Source organism: Gymnoscopelus microlampas (assembly GCF_963454915.1).
Source record: "Gymnoscopelus microlampas genome assembly, chromosome: 21".
Lineage (NCBI taxonomy): Eukaryota > Metazoa > Chordata > Actinopteri > Myctophiformes > Myctophidae > Gymnoscopelus > Gymnoscopelus microlampas.
In genome coordinates, this window is record NC_139958.1 from 6,026,404 (window position 1) to 6,054,282 (window position 27,879).

The 27,879-nt window shown below is 40.1% G+C and overlaps 3 protein-coding genes and 1 long non-coding RNA gene across 5 annotated transcripts in view; all 4 read right to left on the reverse strand.

Annotated features, from left to right (window-relative positions):
• Positions 1 to 27,879, reverse strand: part of LOC311037371 (uncharacterized protein) — a gene marked incomplete at its 3' end in the record, with an annotated part of 208,389 nt that overhangs the window by 121,112 nt on the left and 59,398 nt on the right. The window lies entirely within an intron of this gene.
• LOC311038176 (uncharacterized protein) overlaps positions 1 to 27,879 on the reverse strand; it is a 59,713-nt gene that overhangs the window by 18,409 nt on the left and 13,425 nt on the right. The gene's annotated exons all lie outside the window — the stretch shown is intronic.
• On the reverse strand, positions 4,835 to 13,577 carry LOC311038203. The gene is made up of 4 exons (XR_014600025.1): positions 13,542 to 13,577; positions 12,717 to 12,746; positions 12,525 to 12,606; positions 4,835 to 5,181 (listed from the first exon to the last, which is right to left on the reverse strand). It is a non-coding gene; the product is annotated as an uncharacterized lncRNA (long non-coding RNA).
• Positions 20,589 to 27,802, reverse strand: LOC311038194 (uncharacterized protein). Of its 2 annotated transcripts, none has more exons than XR_014600020.1 (3): positions 23,707 to 23,785; positions 22,431 to 22,545; positions 20,589 to 22,041 (listed from the first exon to the last, which is right to left on the reverse strand). XR_014600020.1 is itself a non-coding variant. In XM_084047580.1 (3 exons), exons 1-3 carry the CDS (start codon positions 27,790 to 27,792, stop codon positions 21,810 to 21,812), a joined length of 414 nt encoding a protein of 137 aa, XP_083903706.1. In that variant the 5' UTR covers positions 27,793 to 27,802; the 3' UTR covers positions 20,589 to 21,809. The 2 variants fall into 2 exon arrangements, 1 of the variants encoding a protein (XP_083903706.1); XM_084047580.1 differs by lacking the exon at positions 23,707 to 23,785 and adding an exon at positions 27,726 to 27,802.

Consider the following 27,879-nt stretch of genomic DNA (forward strand, 5'->3'; position numbering starts at 1 on the left):
GAAAGTTTCACTTTTTGAATTATGTTACAGAAGAAAATTAACTTTTCCACAATATTCTATTTTTTTCCCTAGGATCTGTATGTACAGGCTCACAACATGTGCTTGTAGATCGCTCACAACATGAGCTTGTAGATCGGCTATTTTGTAGGGACTCAAGTGATCAAATTGTAGCTTAAAAATACAAAGTGTGTCCAACATGCTTCAACATGCTGACTGGTCCAGAATTCATCCACAGTGTAAATATTAACGCGTAAACCCTATTATAGTTCAGTGGTTCTCAACCAGATGACAGTAAATTAACGAAAAAAACATCACATGGATGCACCTATCATCAGTGTTGCAGCCTGGGGTCATAGCGTGTTTCGGGTCTCGCAACATACACCCTCGTCCAGGTGACCCAACTGGGGTTGATCAAGCCCCGACTTAGGTCCCAGGTAGCTACCCACGGTCAGTCCACTCAATTCACTTGTCCGGAAGTACCACTCAACAGTACCACTCAATTCACTTGTCCGGAACTACTCTGCCGGGACTGGGGGAGAGGAGATACTCTGGCACGTGGAGGGACTCCACTCCCCCGCTCCAAACATTTCATTCTGGTGTGACGGTGTCTTGGGCCGTGGTGGTACTGCAGGCTCCACTTGCGGCTTGCTTGAATGGCCCTCCTTAAAGTTGAAAAATACCTATAAAAAATTACAAAAAAGGAAGAAAAAAAACAAGGAAAACAATACAATACTGCATCAAAAGTATTGATATTTTCACAATATTTATCTGTGGAATAGAGTCAAACATGATGCCTCAACTCCTACAATTCTAAGTGCTTGTCAGGGTGGGGGGTCCCCAGTTAAAAATATTTTGGGGGGTCGAGGCCTGAAAAGGTTGAGAACCACTGTTGTGTTGTGAGTTTGTAGATCTGCTATTTTCGCCAAATGTTCGCCCCCCAAAATAGGGTCACCAGGGTTCAAGTTGTGAAAGCAAAATGAACAACATACTAAACCATCATAGTTGGTGGTTTGTATTAAAGTGGTTATGGCTACAACAGTTACTTCTGTACAATAAAATGTTTATTCATTATAATACAAAACAAATACAAAATGTTTATTCATTTTGTATTGTAGCTGGCTTTGTGTTGATTCCTTTAGATTGTGTGTGCATGCATGCTTTTCTTTATTATTTCAGTTTGAGTTGCAGTGCAGTCTGTAGTGGCAGTTCAGCATTGAGGACTCTAATTGGACTAGTGAGTTGTACAGGTGCAGGGCATGAGCTAATTACTCTATCGCAGGCTGCTATTGGTGCTGGGCTGGAAGGCTCTCCATATTTAAAGGCCAATGTTGTTGTGTTCAGGTTTGTCCTGGACATGGAAAAACACAGATTTCTACAAACACAGAGGAGGAAGGACCTGGACTCAAACAGAACCCCCCCCCCCCCCCCCTCCCTCTTTGGAAAGGGAAGTAGATGCACAAGACACTTTATTCTGCTGTAATTGGATTTTAGATACTGGAACCTATGGCATTTAATGACTCTGCATCTTGCAGTTTGAATGTCTTTTAACACTGGACGCTGGCTCTGAAAGAACCCCCCCCCCCTCCTGCCCCTATTGGACATTGGATTGATGCATTCCCCTCCTACGCCCCTGTCCCATCCACTGCAGAGAGAGATAGACAGACAGACAGACAGACAGACAGACAGACAGACAGACAGACAGACACTCTCAAAGAACACCACGTTTCTGACTGGCTGCCAAAATGAGCTGATCATCATAATAGTCATAAATCATTTAAATGTAAGATGCTGCACAACTACGACAGGCACCATCTATACTCTGTCTATACTATACAGACGTATACAGGTCTTAAGTGGTCACACTGTAACTCAACTGCCTACACTACAGGAAAACATGGGTCTTTTTTATTTTTTTCCATGGGGGGCCTTAAACCAGACTGTAGTAATGGAAGTGAATGACACATGATACCTGTTTATTTCAATCATTTAACATTCAGTGAAGACTTCATGAGAGTGTACACATTAATACTATAATCTTAATATTGTTTATTTTTGAATAGAAAACTATTTACAGATTTACTATTGAATACATTTTAGAATGGCACCTTTGCCCCATGAGTTTGTTTTATTTATTACAGCTATGAAGGAGATCTACTCTGATCTCTGCTGGTTCCTAACAGCTGTACTGTAGCTGCATTCAATGTTTCTACTGTATGCATTGCTACAACCTGTCATAAAATAGACTCTGCTGCCATCTAGTGGAGACAGAAGTACAGTAACTCAACAGACCAATCTATCATGAACCACTTAAACCCTACACAGTTGACAGGGGTCCCCCAGGGCTCTATACTTGGTTTGCCCCTTTTATCCCTCGGTGCCAAATCTCTTTGCTGACAATAGCCGATCAATCTCTAAGCTCAACGTATCAGGTGGTGAGCTTGTAGATCGGCTATTTTCGGCTGAATATCTGCTCTAGAATAGGGAGTTCATAGGTTCAGGTGGTTAAAGAGAAATGATTGAATATAAGATCAATAAATATTTCACACTGCTTGGTGTTAATGTGTCAGTAAATTAAACCATCATTGGTAACTTGATATTTGAGCAAGTCTTACAACCTGATTAACACAATTAAATTCTATTTAATCTCAATTTACTTACTGTAGGTAGCCTATATCCATGTCAGGTTTCTAGTGTAGACCTAAAAAAAACAAAAAACAATAGTGTGTAGAGAAGAGAAACATATTTACTATTACACTATTTTTATACTTCTCTTTATTCCTTTCTTTCAGATACTCCAGGCTTATGGTGTCTCTCCCAACCTACTCCAGACCATAGGAGTCATGTTCACGGGTACCAGAGCCAAGGTGAAGACCCCCAGACGACCACAGTGAGCTGGGATCAAGCTCCCAGCCAGCAGACTCTGAGACCCAACAACACATGGACATTGATCACAAGGACGTCCCACACCTATACCTACCGACCTATAGTACCTACCTACCTACCTACCTACCTACCTACCTACCTTCCTGCGTGGACGTACTAAAGAAAGATGCAGGGGAGGACAGTACTCACCAGCTGCTAGCCAGATGTATGGAGGAGAGATGACTGGAGGCCTCGTCCCAGGATGACCTAGAGAGAGGGAGGTCTACAATGACTTTAGTCCATGAGATCCATCACTTACACAACTGATGAAGTCAAGAAGAAGACATCTCAGGGTAGGAACCTGTTGTTGTTGTTGTTGTTGTTGTTGTTGTTGTTGTTTTTCTTTGCTGCTGCTGCTGTTGCTGCTGCTGATTGTGTTGTATGTTGTGTACTAATGTGATGTCATGCTGTTGTTTTGTTGTTGCTGTGTTGTTGTTGTTGTTGTTGTTGTCATATTAGGACTCAATGACTGCATCAGTGTCTGTTTCTGGCTCTGGCATTGAAGGCTGATGTGAATCTACAGTGTGTCTGTTGTTGAGAGTAGTGACACGGTACAGTATGTGTATACTAGGCTGTGTTGTGTCTGTTGTTGAAGGTAGTGAGTAGTCACACGGTACAGTATGTGCATACTAGGCTGTGTTGTGTCTGTTGTTGAAGGTAGTGAGTAGTCACACGGTACAGTATGTTTATACTAGGCTGTTTTGTGTTGATGTTGAAGATGTGAGTTGTGACAGGGTACAGTATACTGATGCGTCAACGGCCACACTCCAAGAGGGGAGTGTGCCCTTTGTTCGGTATATATCCTATTGCCCAGAGGGTACATACACGACATTGAACAAGGATCACATCAGCTCAAAATCAGAATATTTATTAAATTAAATACAGCAATACACAGGAACAACACTGTGCGATATGTGAACCAATAATGCAAGATAGGTAAAATCAAATACTCAACGTATCAGAGACTTTGCTTCGTAAAGGCTCAAGAGCGATTAGTCCACAGCAGGAAGGGGTCAATTTTTTTTTAAATTTGACCCAAAGACCAAGGAGATATGATTTTTCGAAGATCTATACTCCTATCCACTTCCTTGTTAACTTAAAACTTTAAAATTCTGTATCTCGGCTCCTGAGTACTTTTTTTTTTCATTGAAAAATCTCTGGCATGAATAATAATAGGCAGTGAAAATAATTCAGGCAGTGAAGTAAGATCAAAGTTTCAGACAGTTTGACATTTAAGTTCAGCCTACACCTAGCATCCTGTTTTTACACAATTTTAAGTATGTTTTTGTCACGTAGGTATCTTTCAATGTTGTCGTTAAGCAGGTGAAATGGAAATTTCCACTTGTTGTGACATTTTAATATGCAGGGGCCCAAAATGTTCAACCTTTAAAATGGATGCTGATAAAATATGTGCTATATTTTCCCATCAATACGTATACTAGGTGGTGAGCTGTGGCAGGGTACAGTATACGTATACTAGGTGATGAGCTGTGGCAGGGTACAGTATACGTATACTAGGTGGTGAGTTGTGGCAGGGTGAATGTATTGGTTCATATGACTGGCTTGGTGGCGACACCTCTTTATTTATTTATTTCTTGCTTTCTTTCTTCCTGGGGTGAGGCTAAAGCCCAACACTAAAATGGGCAAGACTCGCCATCTCTGGTTTACTTTCCGTATCTGCATGAAGTAGGTGGCCACCTTTTTAGGAGACCGGAAGCAGGTTGGATTCTATTATGTATTATTTCCTATGGAAGAGTGAACGTGAACACAGCTTCTGATTAGTTCCTGGCCTTGTGTCATTGGATGTAATTTAGGTCCAGAGCGTTAGTGAGTTCTCACTAACGCTCTCACTAACCCCCCCCCACACCTGATTGACCAGCCAATTGTCCAAAATAAATATTAGACCTTAATTGTCGAATGTCTAAGCATGTTCTTGTATACTTTGCTTTGCTTGGGGACATTTTCCGGGTATTCCATGTTTCAGCATTTTGGAAAAATGACTCCTGATAGAGGCTAACATCGCCTATGAACTCAATACATGTATTATATGTATTCTAAAATAGTTTCTCCACAAATTATGTTCAAACAGTTCAAAATTGAAACATGAAAGTAAAGGTTATTGTCATTGTCATATTGACATTGTAATGTCCATGCTCTGTTCTGGAGGAGGATGAGGAGAGGAGCGTAGAGAGGGAGGTGCTGGACCGTGACGTCATGGACCTCAGACCTCAGCCCTCACTCTCAGAGGTGTTTTTCTTCCTGTCAAATCAAAAGACTTACCTTATTATTTACATCATTTAATGAAGCATAGCGTTAGTTCATGCAGGACACGGAAGTCGTGCACGCCAAAGCTGTAACCAGCAGTCAGTCAGCTGATGTGAACATCAGCTTTCTATTCCCCATTCACAGCCCAGCTGGTCATTACATCACACACTCATTATCCAATCACAGCTCACGCTTGAGCAAAGAGGTTCCTATAAATACGGCTTCATATTCTCTAGGTCTTTCTTGGTTGCTGAACCAATGCATTTTGCTAGCTGCTGCGAGCTTCATCTGCTGCTCATCTGCTGCTCATCTACTGCTCATCTACTGCTTTGTGCGCTGCTCTATGATATTTTGGTGCTATATGAGATGAGTCTGCTTATGATGCTGACTTTTACCACTGCTACAGCAGCCAATGCTTCTTCTATTATTGCTGCCAAACACTAATGTGCTCATAGCTTAAGCTAATAGCATGCTTGCTGCCATGTAGAAATTAGGAATTGTTTGTAGCACAAAGCTTATACAGCATGCTTGCTGCCCAGACAGTAGAAGCTTGATTTATTTGTAGGCTACTCTCTTCACCATGTGGTAAGTTGAATTGTTTGTAGCTTAAAGCTAACATAGCATGCTGCTGCATTTAGAAGTTTGTTGTTATACAGCACTGCACAGTTAACATGGCATGCTTTCTTCCCATGTGGAAAGCTTCAATTGTTTGTAGCTTAAAGCTAACATAGCATGCTGCTGCATTTAGAAGCTTGGTTTGTTATACAGCACTGCACAGTTAACATGGCATGCTTGCTTCCCATGTGGAAAGCTTCAATTGTTTGTAGCTTAAAGCTAACATAGCATGCGTGCTGCCATGTGTTTAGAAGCTGTGTTGTTATACAGCAATGCACAGTTAACATAGCATGCTTGCTTCCCATGTGGAAAGCTTCAATTATTTGTAGCTAGAAGCTAACATAGCATGCTGCTGCATGTAGAATCTTTGTTGTTATACAGAACTGCACAGTTAACACAGCATGCTTCCTTCCCATGTGGAAGCTTGAATTGTTTGTAGCTTAAAGCTAACATAACATGTGGAAAGCTTGAATTGTTTATAGCTTAAAGGTAACATAGCATGTGGAAAGCTCGAATTGTTTGTAGCTTAAAGCTAACAGCATGCTTTGCTGCCATGTAAAAGCTTTGATTTGTTTGTACAGCGCTGCAAAGTTAACACAGCAGCCTTGCTCCCCATGTAGGCTACTTCCTTTTATTCCCAGCAGCAGACATTCCAGTGGTTTTAAAGAGCTTTCATCAGGTAATGAAACGTGGCTATTTTAGCATTTTTATGGCTTCAGGTATAGAAATATATGGAGCTAAATTTTTGGGCCGAAAGTTGATTTTTTTCCAAAATAAGTACTGCTTCTAAGTTCTAATGCTGTTCTGCTGAGGCACTCTTGACTCTGGGAATACCCACAATACATGGTGCAGTACCATCTAGTTGGTTCTGAAGCTTCAAGCAGAGCTTCCAACAGTTGTAGTGCTCTGCTAGCACAAATGCTTTATAATATGTTTATACTTATCAAAGCCAGTGTTGCCATGTCTGCTTATTATAAGCGACTTTGGGATTGTGCTCTGTTAAGTCACTAGCAAATATGATTACTAAACAGGGTTCATGTGAAGGAACCCCAGATTCATATGTAATCATGGTACAAAAAATGTTTAATATTCTAAACACTTGTTTTGCGACTTGTTTTTATAGACTTGGCGCTTGTTTCTCTTACAATCTGGCAACACGCCGTGGTGGTGTCACGTGACTACTCCTTGGGAGTAATCAGGAAGTCTCATACATACAGCATGCATCTTGGGTATTGTAGTCTATGCAACTGACACAGTCATATCATGGTCAATTCAGTTCAATGCTACCGTGTGAGAATAAGGTGAAGGCAAGGGTGTTTTCTTTCTTAACTGGTCATGTGCATGCTACCGTGTGAGAATAAGGTGAAGGCAAGGGTGTTTTCTTTCTTAACTGGTCATGTGCAGGCATTATGGCAGTGTAACTGTCATGTTAAATAAGGTTCACAACTATCATGTCATGTTAAATAAGGTACACAACTATCATGGGATATTCAAGTTAATATAATCCACTCAGTGAAGCTGTTATTTCTGCATTCCTGTTCTATTCACTTAATTTATCGCTCAAGTTCAGGTAACTATTGTGGGTGGATTCGTTTGCAGATGCTTAAATAGATAATTACTTCATGGTGGATTAAAGTCTTGTGAAATGGGGCGATTGCTTCAATTGTAGTGGGTTGTCCTCCAGGCGGTGCCATTTAGAGGGCAAGCAAAGGTTAATCTGATTCTCTGCTGCTTCAATTCTATCAGCTTATGACTTAAATGCAGGGAGCGGATTCATAGTGCATTGAATTAATTTGCATGTTACTTCACTTTTAGCTAACACATCTCGAGTTGGACAAAAAACACAGCAGGTGAAAGGCGGAAATCATATAATAGTCATTATTCATTGCAAGGATAAAAGGGGTCTACTTGTCTCTGACTCATACAGGTGCTGCTGGGTTAAGTTTCATTGGATGGTTGCAGAAAGAAGAAAACGTATGATGATAATTGCAATTTAAAATAATTTCTTATTGCAAACAAAGTCTTAAAGACTTGCAAACGGTACAGTTACAGTACTCTTCAGCTGCTTGGTTCCAGCATTCACAATGAAGCAGCAGGTTGCCGGTCTGCAGCCATGAACGCTACTACGTTCACCATGAGTGAATGAGATAATCCAGCTGTTTGCTTGCAGATCTCCACAGCGTCCAGACGAGAAGGCTTGCATGCTTGCTCTTGTGTGTGTCTTTCCAAAAGTTCATCTAGGTGGTGTTCTGCATGCTTGTGGAACTTGAAGCTTTTGTGGATCGCTATCTACGTATCTGAGATTGACATCAGGCATAAGTATGCTGCTGAAAGTGTTGGCTGGGTTCCACTGCACTGATTTGGGTAGTATGATTCTGTTTTGTATTACATTTCTTTATCTGTGCGTGATCGGTAAGGTCCGCAGTATGCTTACTGCTGCATATAGATATTACATTTTACACTCTTTAATTTAGTTTAGCTTGATTCATTAATTTCTGAGGTCTGCAGCATGCTGCTGCTACACATAGTTCACACTTTTGTAGGATGAACTTAAGGGTTCCACTGCACTGACTTAGGTAGTATGATTCTGTTTTGTTTTGCATTTTTTTATCTGTGCGTGATGGGTAAGGTCCGCAGTATGCTTATTGCCGCATATAGTTATTACATTTTACGCATTAATTTAGTTTAATAAATTAATTTCTGAGGTCTGCAGCATGCTGCTGCTACACATAGTTTCACACTTTTGTAGGATGAACTTAACATCTTAAACACTGTAAATCAGACAGGGGGGGGGGGGGGAAAGGTGCAAACGTCATAATTTCTAACCCTAACCCTAACCCTAACTAAAACCATGTTTTGTCTCTGTTCTCCATGATCCAGTATCTGCAAAGACGTCCTCTGGCGAGGCAAGACTAATGTTCTTCCTGACCGACAAGGGAAAGCCAAGGTCATGGTTCACGGCCCGGCTCTGTCTCCTCTACAAAAGATGTGGACTGCTGCGCAGCTGTATACCTCTCACTCATTTCCGCATTGCATTGGTGCAGCTACATTGGTCTAGACTTAAACTTGAAGTTGCTCAAAAAGCAATGAGTGGCATGTACTGTATGAGGAGACAGTTAAATAGAGTCTGCATTCAAAAGTGGTTGGCAATGGCATGGGTTCATTCTGATGAAGATAGTTGACCTTTTACGGATGCATTCTTGCATCCCTCTTATCTGAGCGGATAGGAAGTTACAGCACGCTGCTGTTACACGCATATGTTATTAATCAGTGGTGATTACAGGGGCGTTCCGTTGCTAGGGGCAACCAAGGAATCTCAACCCTATAGTACACATTCTGCTTAAGTACACTCCTGAAGTACAGGATCAACATGGATGTTGAACACACACATAGTATGTATCTCATTAATTGTAGTATGACCTCGTTTTAAGATGCATGCTTGCATTCTTTTAGTATAGCTTAAATAATTAAATGCTGAGGTCCACAGCAGCTGCTGTTACACATAGTTAGTACACTTTATTTATCATGAATGATAAACATTAGTTATCATTCATCATAGGATGACCTCATACATATATATATATTTATATATATCAGATTTCTTTAAAAATAAATAGAATGTCCTTTTCGAATCCTATTCACGGTGCAGCATAGCAGTGGGCATCGTTTTAGGACACCGTCTAGGACTCCTGAGGTTCAGGAATCAACAGGTTTCTGCATTCATCAGGCCTGTTGAACACATAGACGCATGCTTGCATTTGTTTAGTTTAGCTTAATAATCAAATGCTGAGGAACTTCTGAAGCTCAGGATCAACATGGCTGTTTAACACACAAATGCATGCTTACATTTAAAGCACTCCTGACGTACAGGATCAACACGGCTGTTGAGCACACACAGTATATATCTCATTAATTGTAGGATGACCTCGTTTTAAGATGCATGCTTGCATTCTTTTAGTATAGCTTAAATAATTAAATGCTGAGGTCCACAGCAAGCTGCTGTTACACATAGTTAGTACACTTTATTTATCATGAATGATAAACATTAGTTATCATTCATCATAGGATGACTCATACATATATTTATATATATCAGATTTCTTTAAAAAGAAATAGAATGTCCTTTTCGAATCCTATTCGCGGTGCAGCATAGCAGTGAGCATCGCTTTACGATACCGTCTAGGACTCCTGAGTTCAGGAATCAACAGGTTTCTGCATTCATCAGGCCTGTTGAACACATAGTCTTAAGATGCATGCTTGCATTTGTTTAGTTTAGCTTAACAATCAAATGCTGAGGAACAGAAGCTCAGGAATCAACAGGGCTGTTGAACACACATATAATATATCTCATTAATTGTAGGATGACCTCGTTTTAAGATGCATGCTTGCATTCTTTTAGTATAGCTTAATAATTAAATGCTGAGGTCCACAGCAAGTTTGCTGTGACACATAGTCTCTTATATCACATAATTGTAGAATGACTTCAGGATGCGTGCGCATTCTATTTTAAGTCGGTAGCAGTCTTGCTACTTCACATAATATAGTATGACTGATAAAGGCGTTTTTTAGGCTTGGCGTTGGCTTCCGTGTGTTGGGGGGGATTTCTGTTATGCACTCTCTGAGTATCCTAGCTGCCGCTCGGCTGAAACCAGAGAGTATGCATTTATTGGTTTTGGGGGATTTGCTTAAGCATTCTCTGAATATATGCTTAGCAGGCTGCTTCGACAAAATTCAGTGAATATTCTCCCAAGAGCGGAGCTTTAACGCCAAGCTTAACTGTATTCCATTTGTGGCAATAAATGGTTCTTTATCTACTAAGACGAGAGTGTTTCTGATTGAAATGAAGCATAGCGTTAGTTCATGCAGGACACGGAAGTCGTGCACGCCAAAGCTGTAACCAGCAGTCAGTCAGCTGATGTGAACATCAGCTTTCTATTCCCCATTCACAGCCCAGCTGGTCATTACATCACACACTCATTATCCAATCACAGCTCACGCTTGAGCAAAGAGGTTCCTATAAATACGGCTTCATATTCTCTAGGTCTTTCTTGGTTGCTGAACCAATGCATTTTGCTAGCTCCTCCTCCACCCCAGCCTCCACCTTTTGATTAGAGTCTGCCATAAGGCTCCAATACTTGTGATTATTATGTATCTGCTTTGTTTAGAGTCTGGCTTAGGCTCAAATACTTGTGGTTATCATGTATATCTGCTGTTTAAAATATTGCTAGGCTCAAATACTTGTGTTTATCATGTATATCTGCTAATTCTAACTAATATGTTAATGTATTGCTTATTGTTGTCATTGTATCCCTATGGGGGATTTGCTTAAGCATTCTCTGAATATATGCTTAGCAGGCTGCTTCGACAAAATTCAGTGAATATTCTCCCAAGAGCGGAGCTTTAACGCCAAGCTTAACTGTATTCCATTTGTGGCAATAAATGGTTCTTTATCTACTAAGACGAGAGTGTTTCTGATTGAAATGTCCAAATACAATTTCTCTGCTCAATGCTTCAGGCAGTGGCAGATGCGCTTAATGGGTGCGTGTCGCACTAGACTAGAGAGACTCACAGCAAAAGGCCATGCGCGTGCGTGCACACATACACACACACACACACACACACGCATGCAAGTGCGCACACACACACACACGCGCACACACACACACACACACACACACACACACCCACACACCCACACACACACACACACACACACACACACACACACACACACACACACACACACACACACACACACACACACACACACACACACACACACACAGTTCATACCTGCCAACTCTCCTGTTTTCACCAGGAAACTCCTGTTATTTGACTATTTCTCCTGGACGATTCCTGTTCTTCCACCCTTTTTTTTGGCAACCCATATGACAAAGGACCTCTCCTCACTGACATGCAGCCATATCATTACAACAACAGCAGTTGCTAGTTCCTTGAGTTTTTGATATACAAATAACAATGACAGTATTTGATTGTTGTTGTTTTTTGTTGGAAGGTGTGAGTGGGGTCTGTCTCTGCCTCTGTGTGTGTGTGTGTGTGTGTGTGTGTGTGTGTGTGTGTGTGTGTGTGTGTGTGTGTGTGTGTGTGTGTGTGTGTGTGTGTGTGTGTGTGTGTGTGTGTGTGTGTGTGTGTGTGTGTGTGTGTGTGTGTGTGTGTGTCTCTCTCTCTCTCTCTCTCTCTCTCTCTCTCTCTCTCTCTCTCTCTCTCTCTCTCTCTCTCTCTCTCTCTCTCTCTCTCTCTCTCTCTCTGCATGCCACTTTGATTCTGGCACACACACACCCCATAAAAAACTGTCTTTCTGAGAGAAAGGGAATGTTACTCTTTTACTGTCGCTTTAAGTATATATTATGTCTGGATAAACTCCAGTCCCACATACGCTCCATGTATCTTTGTGATACATTGTAATTGACATTGTAAAATGCAATTTTAAAGATATAGTCACTTTTAAGTAATTAGTGGTTATTATTAAATATGGTTCTTAATCTTTTATTGCTACTTTTAACTTTTTAATAGATCCTATGTAAGTAAAGCCTGATAAAAGTGTCAAACTCCCCAAATCCACCAACACTGGAAATTACATCTACTCTGTTAAGAAAATCGCACACACACACACACACACACACACACACACACACACACACACACACACACACACACACACACACACACACACACACACACACGGACACACAGCAACTCACCTGCAGCAAACGTAGCAAAACAAAATCAGCAGATTACCACCAACTGTGAGTCCAATAGAAATTCCAATCATTTCGAAATGAGCTTCAGAGAAACACAATACAAATGAGGATAAAAGTTATAATCTGCAGTTGTAACGCAGATGCAGTAAACAAAAATCAGCACAAACACTGAAACTCCAACTCTTACTCCACCTGCAACTCCATCTCCAGGTGTTACATCAGCTTTGGAGAAACAATACAAATGAGAGAAGTTAAAATCTGCAGTTCTGATTGATTTAGGAATAATAATAATAATAGTATTAGTATTTGTAGTGATAGTATTACTGAATCCGGAAATGACACTGATACTGTAATCAGAGAATGCTGAAATACATTTAAAAAAAACACCTAACCCCTCACTGCTCTGCGCCCTTGTGGGCATCGATCAGCTGGTTTGAGCTGAAACGGAGCAAGTAGGTCAATATATTATATATTATTATTATGGAGAGGAAAAAGGTCAATTTGATTTTTCTGATTATTTTCTATTGCAGTGACTTAGTATAAAATAGATTGCCGTAGCGCGTCTCTTGAAATCTGAGAGGGAGTTTAACTATTAATTCAGGGTGCTATATATAGACAACTGATATACTGTAACCACACACAACCAAATGTAACTCTGCATGTGACACCAATAAGTATGTCAATTCCATCTGCTATCAGGAATATAATTTTCACACAATAATCAGAAACCATTCATGAATATGAGTTGGCAGAGATTGTCAAAAAGACAAAAAAAAGCCTATATTTTGATACAAATTACAAATACTCAGTCAAAATATTTATCACAATACAAATACAAAATACTGAGAAATGTATTTGAGATACAAATACGTATGAAGTATAAATACGTATTGTACTTTTTTGCTTTCTTTTTGGCTTTTTACCCCTTTTTCTCCCCAATTTAGTCATTTTTTATTGCCAATGAATTCCTCCCCACACACATGTCTGTGTGTTGTCATTTGTATCCTACTGACTTACCTGTTTTTATTTCCCATGAGATCCCAATGGGAGGACCAGGACGTCTTCCGAAATCTGAGAGGGAGTTTTATTATTAATTCAGGGTGCTATAAAGAGACAACCGATATAATGTAACCAACCAAACACACAACCACGGTACAGTGTTACCAAATGTATCAGTCTACGTGACGCCAGATGTAAATTCCATCTGCTACCAGGAACAACACATGAGTTATTTTTACAGAACAGGCGATAGTGGCTCAGGGGTAGAGTGGCCGGATGGGGACCGTGAGGTTCCCAGTTTGATCCCGGGCTCCCCCAGAGAGAGAGTGTCCTTGAGCAAGACGTTGAACCTCTAATTGCTCCCGATGAGCAGGTTGATGCCTTGCATGGTTTCCTCCGCCATCGGTGTGTGAATGTGTGTATGAATGGGTGAATGTAATGAACAATCTATGTAAAGTGCTTTAGATAAAAGCGCTATATAAATGCACCATTTAATCAGAGACTATTCATAAATATGAGTTGTCAGAGATGGGCAATAATACATCAAAAAGTGTTTTGATACAAATCACAATACGAATACAAAATACTGTCTGAGAAATGTATTTGAAATACAAATAGGTATTATGTACGAATACATATTATTAATTTTTTGTTTTTGCTTTTTACCCCCTTTTTCTTCCGAATATAGTCGTTATGCCAACTAATTCCTCTCCACACACATGTCTGTGTGTTGTCACTGATGTTCTATCCTACTGACTTACCTGTTGGAGGCTTCGCCACTGGGGGGTCTTTACTATTAATTATGGGGTGCTATATATAGAACCGATATACTGTAGCCACACACAACCAAATGAACTCTGCACGTGACACCAAAACGTATAAATTCCATCTGCTACCAGTCACAACATTTGCACACATCATGAGTTATTTTTTACAGAACTCAATAATCAGACACCATTCATGAATATGAGTTGCCAGAGATACATCAAAAAGTATTTTTATACAAATTACAAATGCTCTGTCAAAATATTTATCACAATACAAATACAAAATACTGGTAAATCTGTTTGAGATACAAATACGTATTATGTTATGTGTTGTTTTTCTTTGTACCACCTTTTCTCCCCAATTTAGACATTAATTAATTCCTCCCCACACACATTTCTGTGGATTGTCACTGCTGTTGTATCCTACTGACTCACTTGTTTCAATGGAGCCCCCACCGTAACGAGACGAGGAGCCCCCACGGTAACGTTGGGCATTTGTCCAGGGTCTCTTGATTGCTGAGGGGGAGTTTGACTATTAATTCAGGGTGCTATATATAGACAACTGATATACTGTAGCCACACACAACCAAATGTAACGTGACACCAGGAACAACATTGCACACAATAATCCATTCATGAATATGAGTTGGCAGAGATGTATGAAAATACATCAAAAAGTATTCTGATACAAATTACAAATACTCTGTAAAAATATGCATACGACTATGGCATGAGACTGAATGCACAATCCTACACAGAGCTGCCTGAAGCTTATTTCACAGCCAGTAAAACTACTCTGCCAGCCTCATAATAATAATAGTAATACATTTTAAACATAACACACTTTACATTTGAACAAAATCAAAGTGCTGTAACTGTATCAAACACACATATCCACCACCAAATTACATGGAAAGAAAATGCAGTAATATCCTCACAAATAATCAAATATTAGGCTTGTCTGACTCTGACCAATGATGGGTTATGTAGTAATGTAGTTATCACATAGGTTAATTCGGAAACCAGACCTGTGTTCATTGTTGTTTCCATGGGCATGGTGAATAAACTAGATTGCACAGATGCCACAACTTTAACTTTATTTAGTACATTATTAAATTATTTTTATTATTTAAATTATTAAAGTATTCGTTTTTGATAGTCTAATATGAAATACATATGTAAGCCTGATAACTGATACAACTAATAATTGGTCATTTCCGGGCATGTCTTACACACAGCAGTAAATTGAGTGGCGGTGCCTGGACCGCTGGCGTAGCATGCTGCATGTCACCCCCATCTCTTCCAATTTCCTATCCTATCCATATCCTATCAATACAGGCATAAAAGTCAAAGAAAAAAAAAATGCAGCACACACATGATTAAAATAAATAAATATATATATATATATATATATATATATATACACACACACACACACACACACACACACACACACACACACACACACACACACACACACACACACACACACACACACACACACACACACACACACCTGCATGTATGCATTGCACATAGAGGTACACACCTAAACATCTCCATCTGCATAAGACTGTAAATACCCACTGGAACTACCTGTTGTTGTTTTTTTGCCTTTTTAAGCCCCTTTAAAGATGGTTTGAGAAGCACTCTGGTTCAGATAGTTGGCCAATGCAGATGGCAGCATAATCCCTCTGTACGTACCAATGCACCAGCACCTGCCAGCTGCGACTGGACTGTCAAGAAAAGCAGCTTTTCTGGCCAAGAACTTAATTAATATGTTGATTTATCTTACCTAATTCATGGAGAGCTAGCAGATAGATGGTAAAGGTGATGACAGCTGGTTTCATGATGCTGGCCATAGAGAGATGACTTGTGGTTGTTTCCAGTGTTGATAAAGTTGTGAATGAAGGAGATCACTCCGTTTCATGGTGGAAGGTGGAGCTTCTTCATAGACATATCTATAGAACGCCCAGCCACTCACCACCACTGCTGTAGTCTAAATAAAAACAATCCATCCCACATTGGTCTTTTGGGAGAACTTAGATTTCCTGGAGAGTCTGAATTGTTCATGTTTTAAATAACTGTATTTTTAGTCTCTGCTTCAGGAGGGGTTCTCAGAGTGTGTGTCTGTGATTACTCTGTAGTACAGTATCACAGGAGTAGAGCCACACCACTGAATACAATGCAATATCATTTATAATGATAAGAAAAACATTATATAATGCTGCATTGAAAGTAAAGTTGACATTGATCTAATACATCGATGGAAGGAGGGTAAATTGCTTTAAAGCAGCGCTTTAACAGAGGCCCTAATGTGCGTGGCTAAAGGGCGCGCGCCGGAAAGTTTTTGCCTCCGGCCGCGAAAAAAGCACCGCGATCAACAAGCTCACAACACAATGCGATGTGACACATTCAGAATACAGTTTGAAGATCTTTAAGATAACAGGTTTAAATATAAATGTTCCATGATTATCTCTTCCTTCATCCGGATGTGGTTTCTCTTGAACTTCACAGATTCATAACTGACATTCTGACAGGAAGCTGATATCATCATCACATATATGAAAGGAACAGTCTGTTATAATCCTGACATTTTCATTTTAACCCTCTTTATATAGCTGATCTAGCCTACAACCTGACGCGTTGCGAGCTTGTAGATTATTTTCAGTTTAAAATAATGATTATCAGTATCAGTATATAAGTATTTGAATGTTGCCAGGTCAAAAGTGGTTAAAATCTCTGTCCTAAATGGACAGAAGTAAAAGTGTTATGTCAACAAGTGTGTTGTGTTTGTATTACAGTTGGTGTTGTGGTTAGTGGTTAGTTACTTAGTATCTGGTTGTGGTGTGTGTTGCATGTTAACATTCTCCCAGAGTGTTTCCTGCCATGTTCTGTCTCTACGGTGAGAGTCTTACCGCTGGTTTCTATGTTTCCACTGAATGTTGACGTGAACTGATCAGTGTGACCTCACAGCTGCAGCCACACAGTTCTATAGAACCCAGTGGTGGAAAAAGTACTCCCATTTATTACTTGATTAAAAGTATCAATACTGTGTTATGGCCTGGCTCTAGGCCTCTACAAATAAAGGGGAAAACGAGAGAGTTTTAACAAACAAAAAAAGTGATTTTATTTACAAAAACATAATGATAACAACAATGCAAACAATGAAACAGGCATACTGCCAAATAATGCAAACATAAGGGAAACACAAATGCTCTCTGTGTGGCCATGCTCGGGTGCGGCCCAGGTGGAAGAAGTGAAAGAGCAGTGGAAGGGCAGGTGGGAGACAGTGGCCAGGTGTCTCCCCTTCCCCTTCCTACCTCCAACTCCACCTTCCAATCAGCACTGCAACAGGATACAGTTAATACAGAATATACCTGGCAAAGGCCCCAGGGGGCCGTCACCCCCCCAGCTCACATATCTCCATCATGCTGCAGCCTTACACCCCACTCAGCAACTGGTACCTGGAAGCATTTATAGAGACACTGGCAAAACAGAAAACATGGAGACTAATAATTCACTGTTGCTCTTTCCTGTGTGTGTTACTAACTCACACAGGGTGAGCATCATTCAATGGTGCATTCTGTCTCTGTGATACACCACCAGGCATAAGGCTTATCAACTGCCATGACCAAAAACACTGAATATAAAAATGAATGAACCGAAAACAGAACATTGAGCATGACAATGCCAAGCCATTAAATTGAGCATCCAGTCTACTGCCTATCCAAATCTAGATAACTGAACCCTAGTCTTCAGGGTCTTCTGCGGTCAGGTACTTACACACCAAACCCCACTAGCGTGGAAAAGGCGACCAGCAAGCTGGCAACCCCCAAAAACTAGGGACGCGCTCCGAACCCCTTCCACCCCACACTAAGTTCTGGTGCTCACGAGTCCCAAGGGGAAACGCGCTATGCCTGCAGGGTTAGCTCACACATGCCTTGCAATGATATAAAAAACAACAACTCCCTCTTAGTTTCCCCCAAACGAGCACCAAAGAATGGAATCCCCAGATGTGACGTCACCACCTGGAGAATGTCAACTGCCCACGTCACTCCCACCTGTTGCCACCAAGGGAAGGAACTTAACACCAACCCATGCCCTCCCCTCACACTTCTCACTTCACGTTTCTCACTTCACATTTCACTTCCATCATGTCCATCACGTCCATCACGCAAGGGGACACCCCCTTCTGACACCAAGGGATGACGCAAGCCTGGAAGAAACACTTGTTAACCAAAGACTTTAATCCATATTTCTGACACAAACGGGCCTCCAATTTATACAATAATTTGTTATCTCCGAACTTCAGATGTGCCCACAATTTGTTATTTCCAATTTTTGGATGAGCCCCCATGTTATGGCCTGGCTCTAGGCCACAACAAATAAAGGGGAAACGAGAGAGTGTTTTTAACAAAAAATGATTGATTTTATTTATAAAAACATAATAATGATAACAAAAATGCAAACAATGAAGCAGGCATACTGCCAATTAAATAATGAAAACATAAGGGAAACACAAATGCTCTCTGTGTGGCCATGCTCAGGATGGGCATGCGTTGCATCGCGATGCATTGTGAGCTTGTAGATCGGCTATTTTCAAATGTCCGAAATGTTGGTAGTAAAAGTAAAAGTTGGTAATATATATTTTGTAATAATAATCAAAATCTACAATGTAACAAAGTAAGATTTCAAATAATTGTAATGAAGTAAAAGTACAATATTTGCCTCTGAGATGTAGTGGAGAAGTAAAGGTACTTAAAATTGGAAAAACTCCAGTAAAGTAAAGATACCTCAAAAGTACAGTACTTGAGTACATGTACTTAGTTACTTTACACCACTGATAGAACCCAGAGGGAGTGTGAAGCTGAACCAGCCTTTACTCATGCAGAGATGGAGTGAGATAAGGCCGTGCACAAACTGCATCTGCAACACATGCACATGCATGGAGAATCAGACCTGTCTGTCAAACCGGGTGGATCAGTAAATGGACTTGAAATCAAAGAATCTGGTTTGGATGAACAGGGATCTACAGTACTAGAATGTATCAAGTTTAATACGATGCCATGTTAGAGCAGTGGTGGAAAGTAACTAAGTACATTTACACAAGTACTGTACTTAATTACAATGTTTAGGTACTTTTACTTTACTGCAGAATTTCCCATTTGCAATAATTTTACTTCTACTCCACTTCATCTCAGAGACAAATATTGTGCCTTTACTCCACTACAATTATTTGATAACTTTAGTTACTAGTTACTTTGTAGATTTAGATTATTATTACAAAACCACTTACATACAGTACTGTGTATATACTTTGGCAATTTGAAAATAGCAGATCTAAAGCACAACATTTTAAATGACACTCATTTCAATGCAAGGTTGAGCTGTCGTGTTGTCATTAAATTGTCATCACAATCAATTAAAGAGATGTATTTTATAACTTAGAGTGTGTGATGCAGGTTCCAAGAGACAAAGTGGAAGGGGAGGAAGCAAGGCCAGGAGTATCATAGGAAGGTTCAAACTGTTCTACCTTGGGGTGGACGGGACACTAAATGGGGCAGGTATAATCCTACATGAGTAAATGTTATGCATTGTAGCTTCAAAACTCCATTTTAATCATGCTAGACTCATTGAAAACACACGTCCCTGCTACTGGTGACTGAGAGACTGAGATCCTTCTAATGCATGAGAGGCCATTTTTTAAAACATTTTTTAATTAAATATACATAAAAATGTTTGTAAAGAGTACAGCCCCCTCACACATTAGGACAATATCAGTCACCAGAGGTTAAGACGAGTTTCTATGTCAAAGTATGTGGATTGTGGAAGGAGTTAAGAGTCACAAAAAAGTGGGGAAAATACATTAACATATAGTAAAGAGAACATGACTGTGCTCGCTGCCCAGTGAGCCCAATAACAATCAATATGAACAACAAATAACAAAAGTGTTATCAGTAATGTATAAAATGGAATGTTTTGATTACTTTGTCTCCAACAGTTAGACAATCAGCATAATTATTAACTTAACTAAAAGGTGATCATAGCTACAAAGTAGTCAAACTGTCACTTTGTTTGTAGAGAAGAGAGAAAGAGAAGTGTCACTGTGCAAGTCAGAGCGGTAGGACCTTAATTGCAGGACAAGAGGCACACACAGATTTTAGATTATTTATTCACATGAAAACAGAAACACAAGGAGCACTGGACATTGGTAACACTGGTATTACTATGAACTAACCGTAAAGAATACAGAAAACTATGACTACTATTTATAATCTAGCAAACAATACAGGGGAGTTTAAGTATAGGCACCAGGACTAACAGGACACAGGTGAACTCAACAGACCATCAACACAAGGATAGGCTCAAACTAAAAGGATATACAGGTGCAAAACATTGGGTAGCACTTGGCTAATCGCAGGACTGGTGAGACAGGTAACAGCAGCAAAACACTACATTATTACTACACATTACTACAAAATAAAGATGTTATTTTGTAGTAATGTGAAATCAAAACCTAATTAAAACTAAGAAACAAGGAAGACACTTGACTACAAAATTAAAGGAACACAACTGAAAAGAACAAAAACTACTGTAGCATGGACCACAAGAAAACACATCAGGGAGACAGAACAGTGACAGAGAAGAGCATAGACATTAAAAGGTAGATGCCTCCTCCGACTCTGGGGCGTATGTATTCATAAGAGGCAGCTGACTTTGATGTTATAATTGCTTTCAACTGTCTTGGAGTGTTATGGTTTCTTTCAGTGACATTACAATATAGAACACATTTCAGTCTTCCAAAGTTGATCCAAAAATGTAATAATAAATATTTATTTCATTGACGATTTTATTTATTTCATTGTGGTAATTATTATCTAATGTTTGGACTAAAACACATCCATATACAGTAGATGTGTTCTGACCTGAATAGCATGAGGAGGATGTTGGATATAGACAGAAAAGGCAATTCTGCAATGTGGCATATCAGCCTATTTCATGTATATTGTCTAATTAAGTGACCCGACTGACAGAAAGGCTTTGAGACTAATACTGTTACTTGGATTAGATAAAAGTATTTTGGTATGAAAATATGCATGTTAGATGTAACCACCTAGGCCCACTGGATCCATAACTCCATGTCTGGTATTTGTTACAAACTTAACCGCTTGAAAATTGGTTGAAAATGGTTGAGTTTTTAATAGTGGAGAGGCCGTCTGCTTCAATTGAAAATATTCACACAGTGGCCAACGGCATGGCATTTCATTAACTTAATAGCAAAATGGCCGCCGTGTGAGTATGGTCTATTGACATAAATGCATTAGAAGGCTCAGCTTCCATTACTACAGCAGCCAATGAGGTATCTACACATTAAAAGACACAGGTTTTTATGAAGAACTCAGTTTCCTAGTGGGTTTCTGGGGTGATGGATTCAAGTGTAAATCAGTCTGTGACCTCTAGACACGGTACCTATCCAGGGTGGTCCAGAGTAGACCAGGCTGATGGGACGTGACGTTCAGCGTGGAGTAAGCATGATCTGTTCTGGAGGAGGTTGAGGAGCGTTGAGAAAGGGGTGCTGGAGCATGATCAGTTCTGGAGGAGGTTGAGGAGTGTAGGGAGTGGGGTGCAGCATGATCTGTTCTGGAGGAGGATGAGGAGTGTAGGGAGGGGGGTGCTGGACCGTGGCATCATGGACCTCAGACTCAGCCTCACCGTCAGAGGTGGGAGAATTGTTCCTCTTTTTCTTCCTGTCAAATCAAACCATTATTTTCATTTAATGTCCAACGAAATATGCTCCGCTCAACGCTTGACACCGTGGCAGATGCGCTTAACGGGTGTGTGTCACACTTGAGAGATTGACAGAAATCTGACAGAAATAGGTGCTGTGTGTAATGTAGCTAATATTGATAATAAACTACAAGTTAATCTTGTAGTTGTAAATTTAACCAAGATTGATAAACTATGTGGTCTATTCATTGACTGAATGTATTGTATTCACTACGCGCAGAACTGTGGAATAGACCACATGCGTGCACACACACACACACACACACACACACACACACACACACACACACACACACACACACACACACACACACACACACACACACACACACACACACACACACCCTACCTGCAGTAAATGATGCAAGCCCAAATCAGCAGCACCAATCCTCCTCCTCCTCCATAATATCCATATCCATATGAAACAGGACTTGTAACTCTTACAGGTGTCCAGATGCTGTCATCTTTGGAGAAACACAATCAAAAATTGAGAAGTTAAAATCTGCAGTTCTGCTGTTATTGTCAGTTATTCTTGATTTATGAATATATATTAGTAGTGATAGTATTGCTGAAATTGGAAATGATATCATCAAGAAGACAATAATCTGATGATGTAATCAGAGATTGTTTTAAGAAATATATGAGATGAGAATAATGTAAATCTGAGGAACATGGGCAAGTAAACAGTGGAGCTTTACACACGCACGCGCGCACACACACACACACACACACACACACACACACACACACACACACACACACACACACACACACACACACACACACACACACACACACACACACACACACACACACACACACACACACACACACACACACACAGATGGAGGATTGATGTGGAGGGGCGGGGGCTAGGGTGACCACCCGTCCCGAAATTCGCGGGACAGTCCCGAAATTGGACACTCTGTCCCGCGTCCCGCACAAGCAGAGCAATGTCCCGAAAATCAAAGATATGAAAAAAAAAAAGATTTTTTTTTTTGATAATAAATCGGTAAAATCAGGCAAAAATAAGAATTAAATAACATAGCCCTAACCTAACCATAATCCTAACCCTAAAACCGAAATAAAGAAACCAAAAACTGGAAAAAAAACGAACCCAACCCGCCCAGAACCGCGCAAAAATTTTCGCGCGCGCACGGGGGGTCCTCATGCAAGCGCGTGCATGTGTCCCGCGATGTCCCGCGAACCGGATTCATCTGTCCCTCAATGGGTTTGTTTGAAGGTGGTCACCCTAGCGGGGGCCTCTACAGTATATACAGTGTACTTCAAGATGCACTTTCACTTCTGCCCATGGGAGCACCACATGTGATACGTTGCACTGTATGCAGGGCCGCATTAACCGCGGAACTTAGTGGAACTGGTGTTCAACGGCCCGCAGCCTGCAGGGCCCTGTGAGAATTGTGTATTTAATTTTTGTGTATTTAAAGAAAAAATGCATGTGCGTGAAATTACGCGAGTGGGGGGGGGCTTTGATTTTGTGGTGTTCCACGGCCCTGAGGGGTCTTAATGCGGCCCTGACTGTATGTCATAGAAATGCTATTGCCCAGCTTCCTTGCATACTGACGGAGATATGTGCTCTGCTGAGCAACCTTTTCTAGTCTTACCTAATGGTTTGAAATGATAAAGTAACCTTCCCAGCCTTGACTCTGGATTCACACATCCCCTGCCGTTAGTTGTTTCCACACTGGAAATAGATAAAAAATGGACAGTGTGTAAAATGAATGGCACCTCACAGGAATATGATTTAGGCTGCCGTTTAGAAAATTCTTCATATATTCTTCATATATGTGGTGTTTAATAATGGATGTTGCGTCTACTTCATAGTATGAACATTTGCAGATAGGTTGACCTGTGAAATGAAGGGACACTTTGTTGCATGAACCAGATACATTCAAATAATAACATATTAAAGCCTTTATCTGTGTTTGCTTTTAACCAACATTAGCTGCAAACAAATAAATGACAGCAAATTATTCTAACAGAGCTAAAGTAAACCAGCAGAACACACAGTTAATAGAAAAAAAAAATAGAACTCAAGCTCCCCACAATCGTATGCTGCCAGGCCCCACTTCTTCACATGACTCCAGAGATAATTTGTATACTGATTTGCATGAGTTTTGGACAAAATTTGTAGGAGTAGTAGCAAAAAGGGTGTTTTGAAGAAAAGGAAAATCTCCATCGTCAGGCAGAAATGGGCAGGGCCTATATGTGGAGTTGCATCATGATCAAAGGAATCCAGGCTAAAAACAGATTGTGTGACCTACTGTTCAATAGTTATAGGCCAAAATGTGAAGTGGTCTGTTAGCGCCACCATGAGACCTATTTGAACTATTTGGAACTCTTCGTTCTGGGAGTGTGCATGCAAAGTGTCGCACTGATCAGTCCAGCCTGACCGTCTTAGCAGTTGGAATCAGAGGTCTTGGTATGGTGTAACCATGGTGTATTTATTCACCGTAAAACTGACACGCGCAACACATGATGTTCCACTCACTGGCAGCCTTTTATGCTCAGCTGGACTAATGAGTCTAGACTGTACCATTCTAAGGGGTGTATTTGAGGCTGGGCACACCATAAATACATGAACATACAATAAATACAAATACATAAATAACCTTAACCCATACAAGTATCAAAAGTCTCCATGAACTACACAAGTTATATAATAATTCCTTCTTGACACGACAACATGAATTAGCAATCACAAAATTACATCACACCACCCACTGCTATTATAAGCATTCAATCAAAACTTAACAATAAAACTTCAGTTACATACATTGCACTTCTCAAACATATTGCACCTAATCTCTATTCATATTACCCACATTGCACCTGCCCCTCATGATTACCAAACATGTATATCTCCACAGGTGGAACTAATTAGCTGGGTGGCAAACACATGTTGCAGATAAAAATGTATTCAATAAACAATAAAATGATTGTGCAAAATACAACTGTGCAAATTAATAAAGTGCCAATATGCTGTGCAAATATACTTCAATAAATATGTGCAAAAATAAGTAACCGAGGTCCTCTCTGTTACACTATTAGCTGTTCAGTCTCACAGATACACATATATGCACGCTGGAACACGCACGCACGCACGCACGCACACACGCACACACGCGCACACACACTGTACATACACACGCACACACAGATGGACAGGGGCAATGTTTATGGGCCATACCGTGCACTCTTAACTTCTGCCCATTCGGGCACCAAATGTGAAACATTGCACCGTATGTCACATAAATTCTATTGCCCCAGCTTGTTCCTGACGGCTGCACCCCACAACCCAGCCTGGTGGAGATACGCTCCACCAAGCAGCCTTTAGTGTTACCTGTTCTGGTGTAAAGTAACTAAGTAGGCCTACATGTAGTACTCAAGTACTGTAGTTTCGTAAAATTTTGAGTAGGGTTGTCCGATATTGGCTTTTTTACCGATAACCGATATACCGATATTGTCCAACTCTTAATTACCGATACCGATATCAACCGATACCGATATATGCAGGGATTATTGTGATTAGGGTAAGCTCAAATTTCATATCACACACACCATATACAGTAAGAACTCCTGTAACTTATTTATAAAGCAAAAAAAACAACAACAAAAAAAAAAAAAAATCAAAAACCGATACCGATATTTTCCCGATATCAATTTTTATGTTAATATCGGGAGGCCGATAATATCGGACATCCCTAATTTTGAGTTAATATTTTACTTTCCTCAGTATTTGCAATTTTCTATTTTACTTCTACCCCATACATCGCAGAGGAAAATATTGTACTTTTACTCCACTGCAATTATATGAAAACTTTAGTTAAGATTATTTGTAGATTTTGATTAGTATTACAAGACACATTAACCACTTCAGCCCTATTATATTTTGGCTATTTTCAAAATACTTTTTTATACATTTTGAACTTATGCAATGGGACATTCTGCACAATGAGTAGCCTCCTTTTAAGTATATTTTGATGCACATTATTCTACCTAAAACTAAAGTAAACCAGCAGAACGACATACATAACAATGACAAGAGACGAGAGTAAATAGAGCGAAAATATGAGACTTTTGTCCATAAAATTAGATGACAGAAATGTAATATCCATTATTTTGTATTAAATCTAACCGTATTAGAAATTACATTGGCTGGTGTTATACAGTGGTGATGTCAGCCTTTTTATTTATACATTTTTACCCCTTTTTCTCCCCAATTTAGTCATTATGCCAATTAATTACTCCTAACACACATTTCTGTGTGTTGTCACTGCTGTTGTATCCTACTGACTCTGCTGCTACTGAGGAGACCCCACCGGGAGGACGTAGCGAATGTTGAGGGGGAGTTTTGATTTGGGGTGATTTACAGTATATAGACAACCGATATACTGTACCCATGCGCACAACCAAATGTAACACTGTGACACCAAAAAGTAATGCAAATTCCATCTGCTACCACGAACATTATTTGCGCGCATGAGTTGTTTTTACAAAACATAATAATCAGAGACTATTCATTAAAGGTAGGGTAAGTGATATTTTTTTGATTTTTTCTGAAGCTTTTTTTTGTTAAAAAAGGTAAAAGTACTATATTCTGATAGTAATCATTGCTACAGAGCGTTTGTTTGGTCACAGGGGTCTCTCCAGCTCTTTCATAAACAGAATATAGTACATTTTCAGGTACAGTAGGTGACAGCATTTAAGCCAATCAGGAGAGAGCACTGAAAATGCAAATACAAAATACCGTTCTGAGAAATGTATTTGAATACGTATTTTGAAAAAAACATTTTATAAAAATTGATGCAATGATTAGTCAATTCATAGTTTGACTGCCAAATATTAAATTAATTGTATTTCTAAGAATTAATTGATCATACAAGCAGAGTGATTTTCATGGTGTTTGGAGCAGGCAGCCAAAATGTTTACCACTGTGTGTGAGAGTGCAGGCCAGAGTGAGCTTTGTTATCGTCCAAAGCAACATAAGAACTATAGCATGAGACTGAGGGCCCTATCTTGCGCGCCGCCTTACCCCTTATCCCTAAACTTTTTTTTGCCATTTTACTATTTTTAAAAACATTTTAAAATAGTTCAAATAACTGGTCTACAAGCTCACAACGTGTCGATGTAGATCTGCTAGTTGAACTACTTTCTAAAATGTTTTTCAAAATAATAAAATAAGTTTAGGGATAAGGGGTATGGCGGCACGCAAGATAGGGCCCTATATGCACAATCGTACACAGAGCTGCCTCTACACCTGTAGCCTACTTCACAGCCAGCAAAACTGCTCTGCCAGCTCTAATAATAATAATAATAATAATAATAATAATAATAGGCTGAGAAGAAGAAGAGGAAGAAAAGTGCAGCAGCTTGATGTATATAAAGTGCCAACTGACAGCCAATTTGGTCCAAGTGAGTACGTGGGTGGCCCTAACAAAGGCCCCCGATTCTTTTTGCCGTTTGAAACTTCTTTTTGAGCTTTTGAGAGAGACCAGGCAGATGGCAGCATAATCAAAATGACTCCGTACCAATGCACCAGCACCAGCCAGCTGCGTATGGACTGGACTGTCAAGAAAAACAGCTTTACTGGCCAATAACTTAATACGTTGATTTATCTTACCTTCTACATGGAGAGCTAGCAGGCAGATGATAAAGGTGATCACAGCTGGTTTCATGATGCTGACCATAGAGAGATGCTTCTTCTAGTTGTTTCCAGTGTTGAGCCTATACAGTTGTGAATTTAGGAGATCCCTCCTTTTCATGGTGGAAGGTGG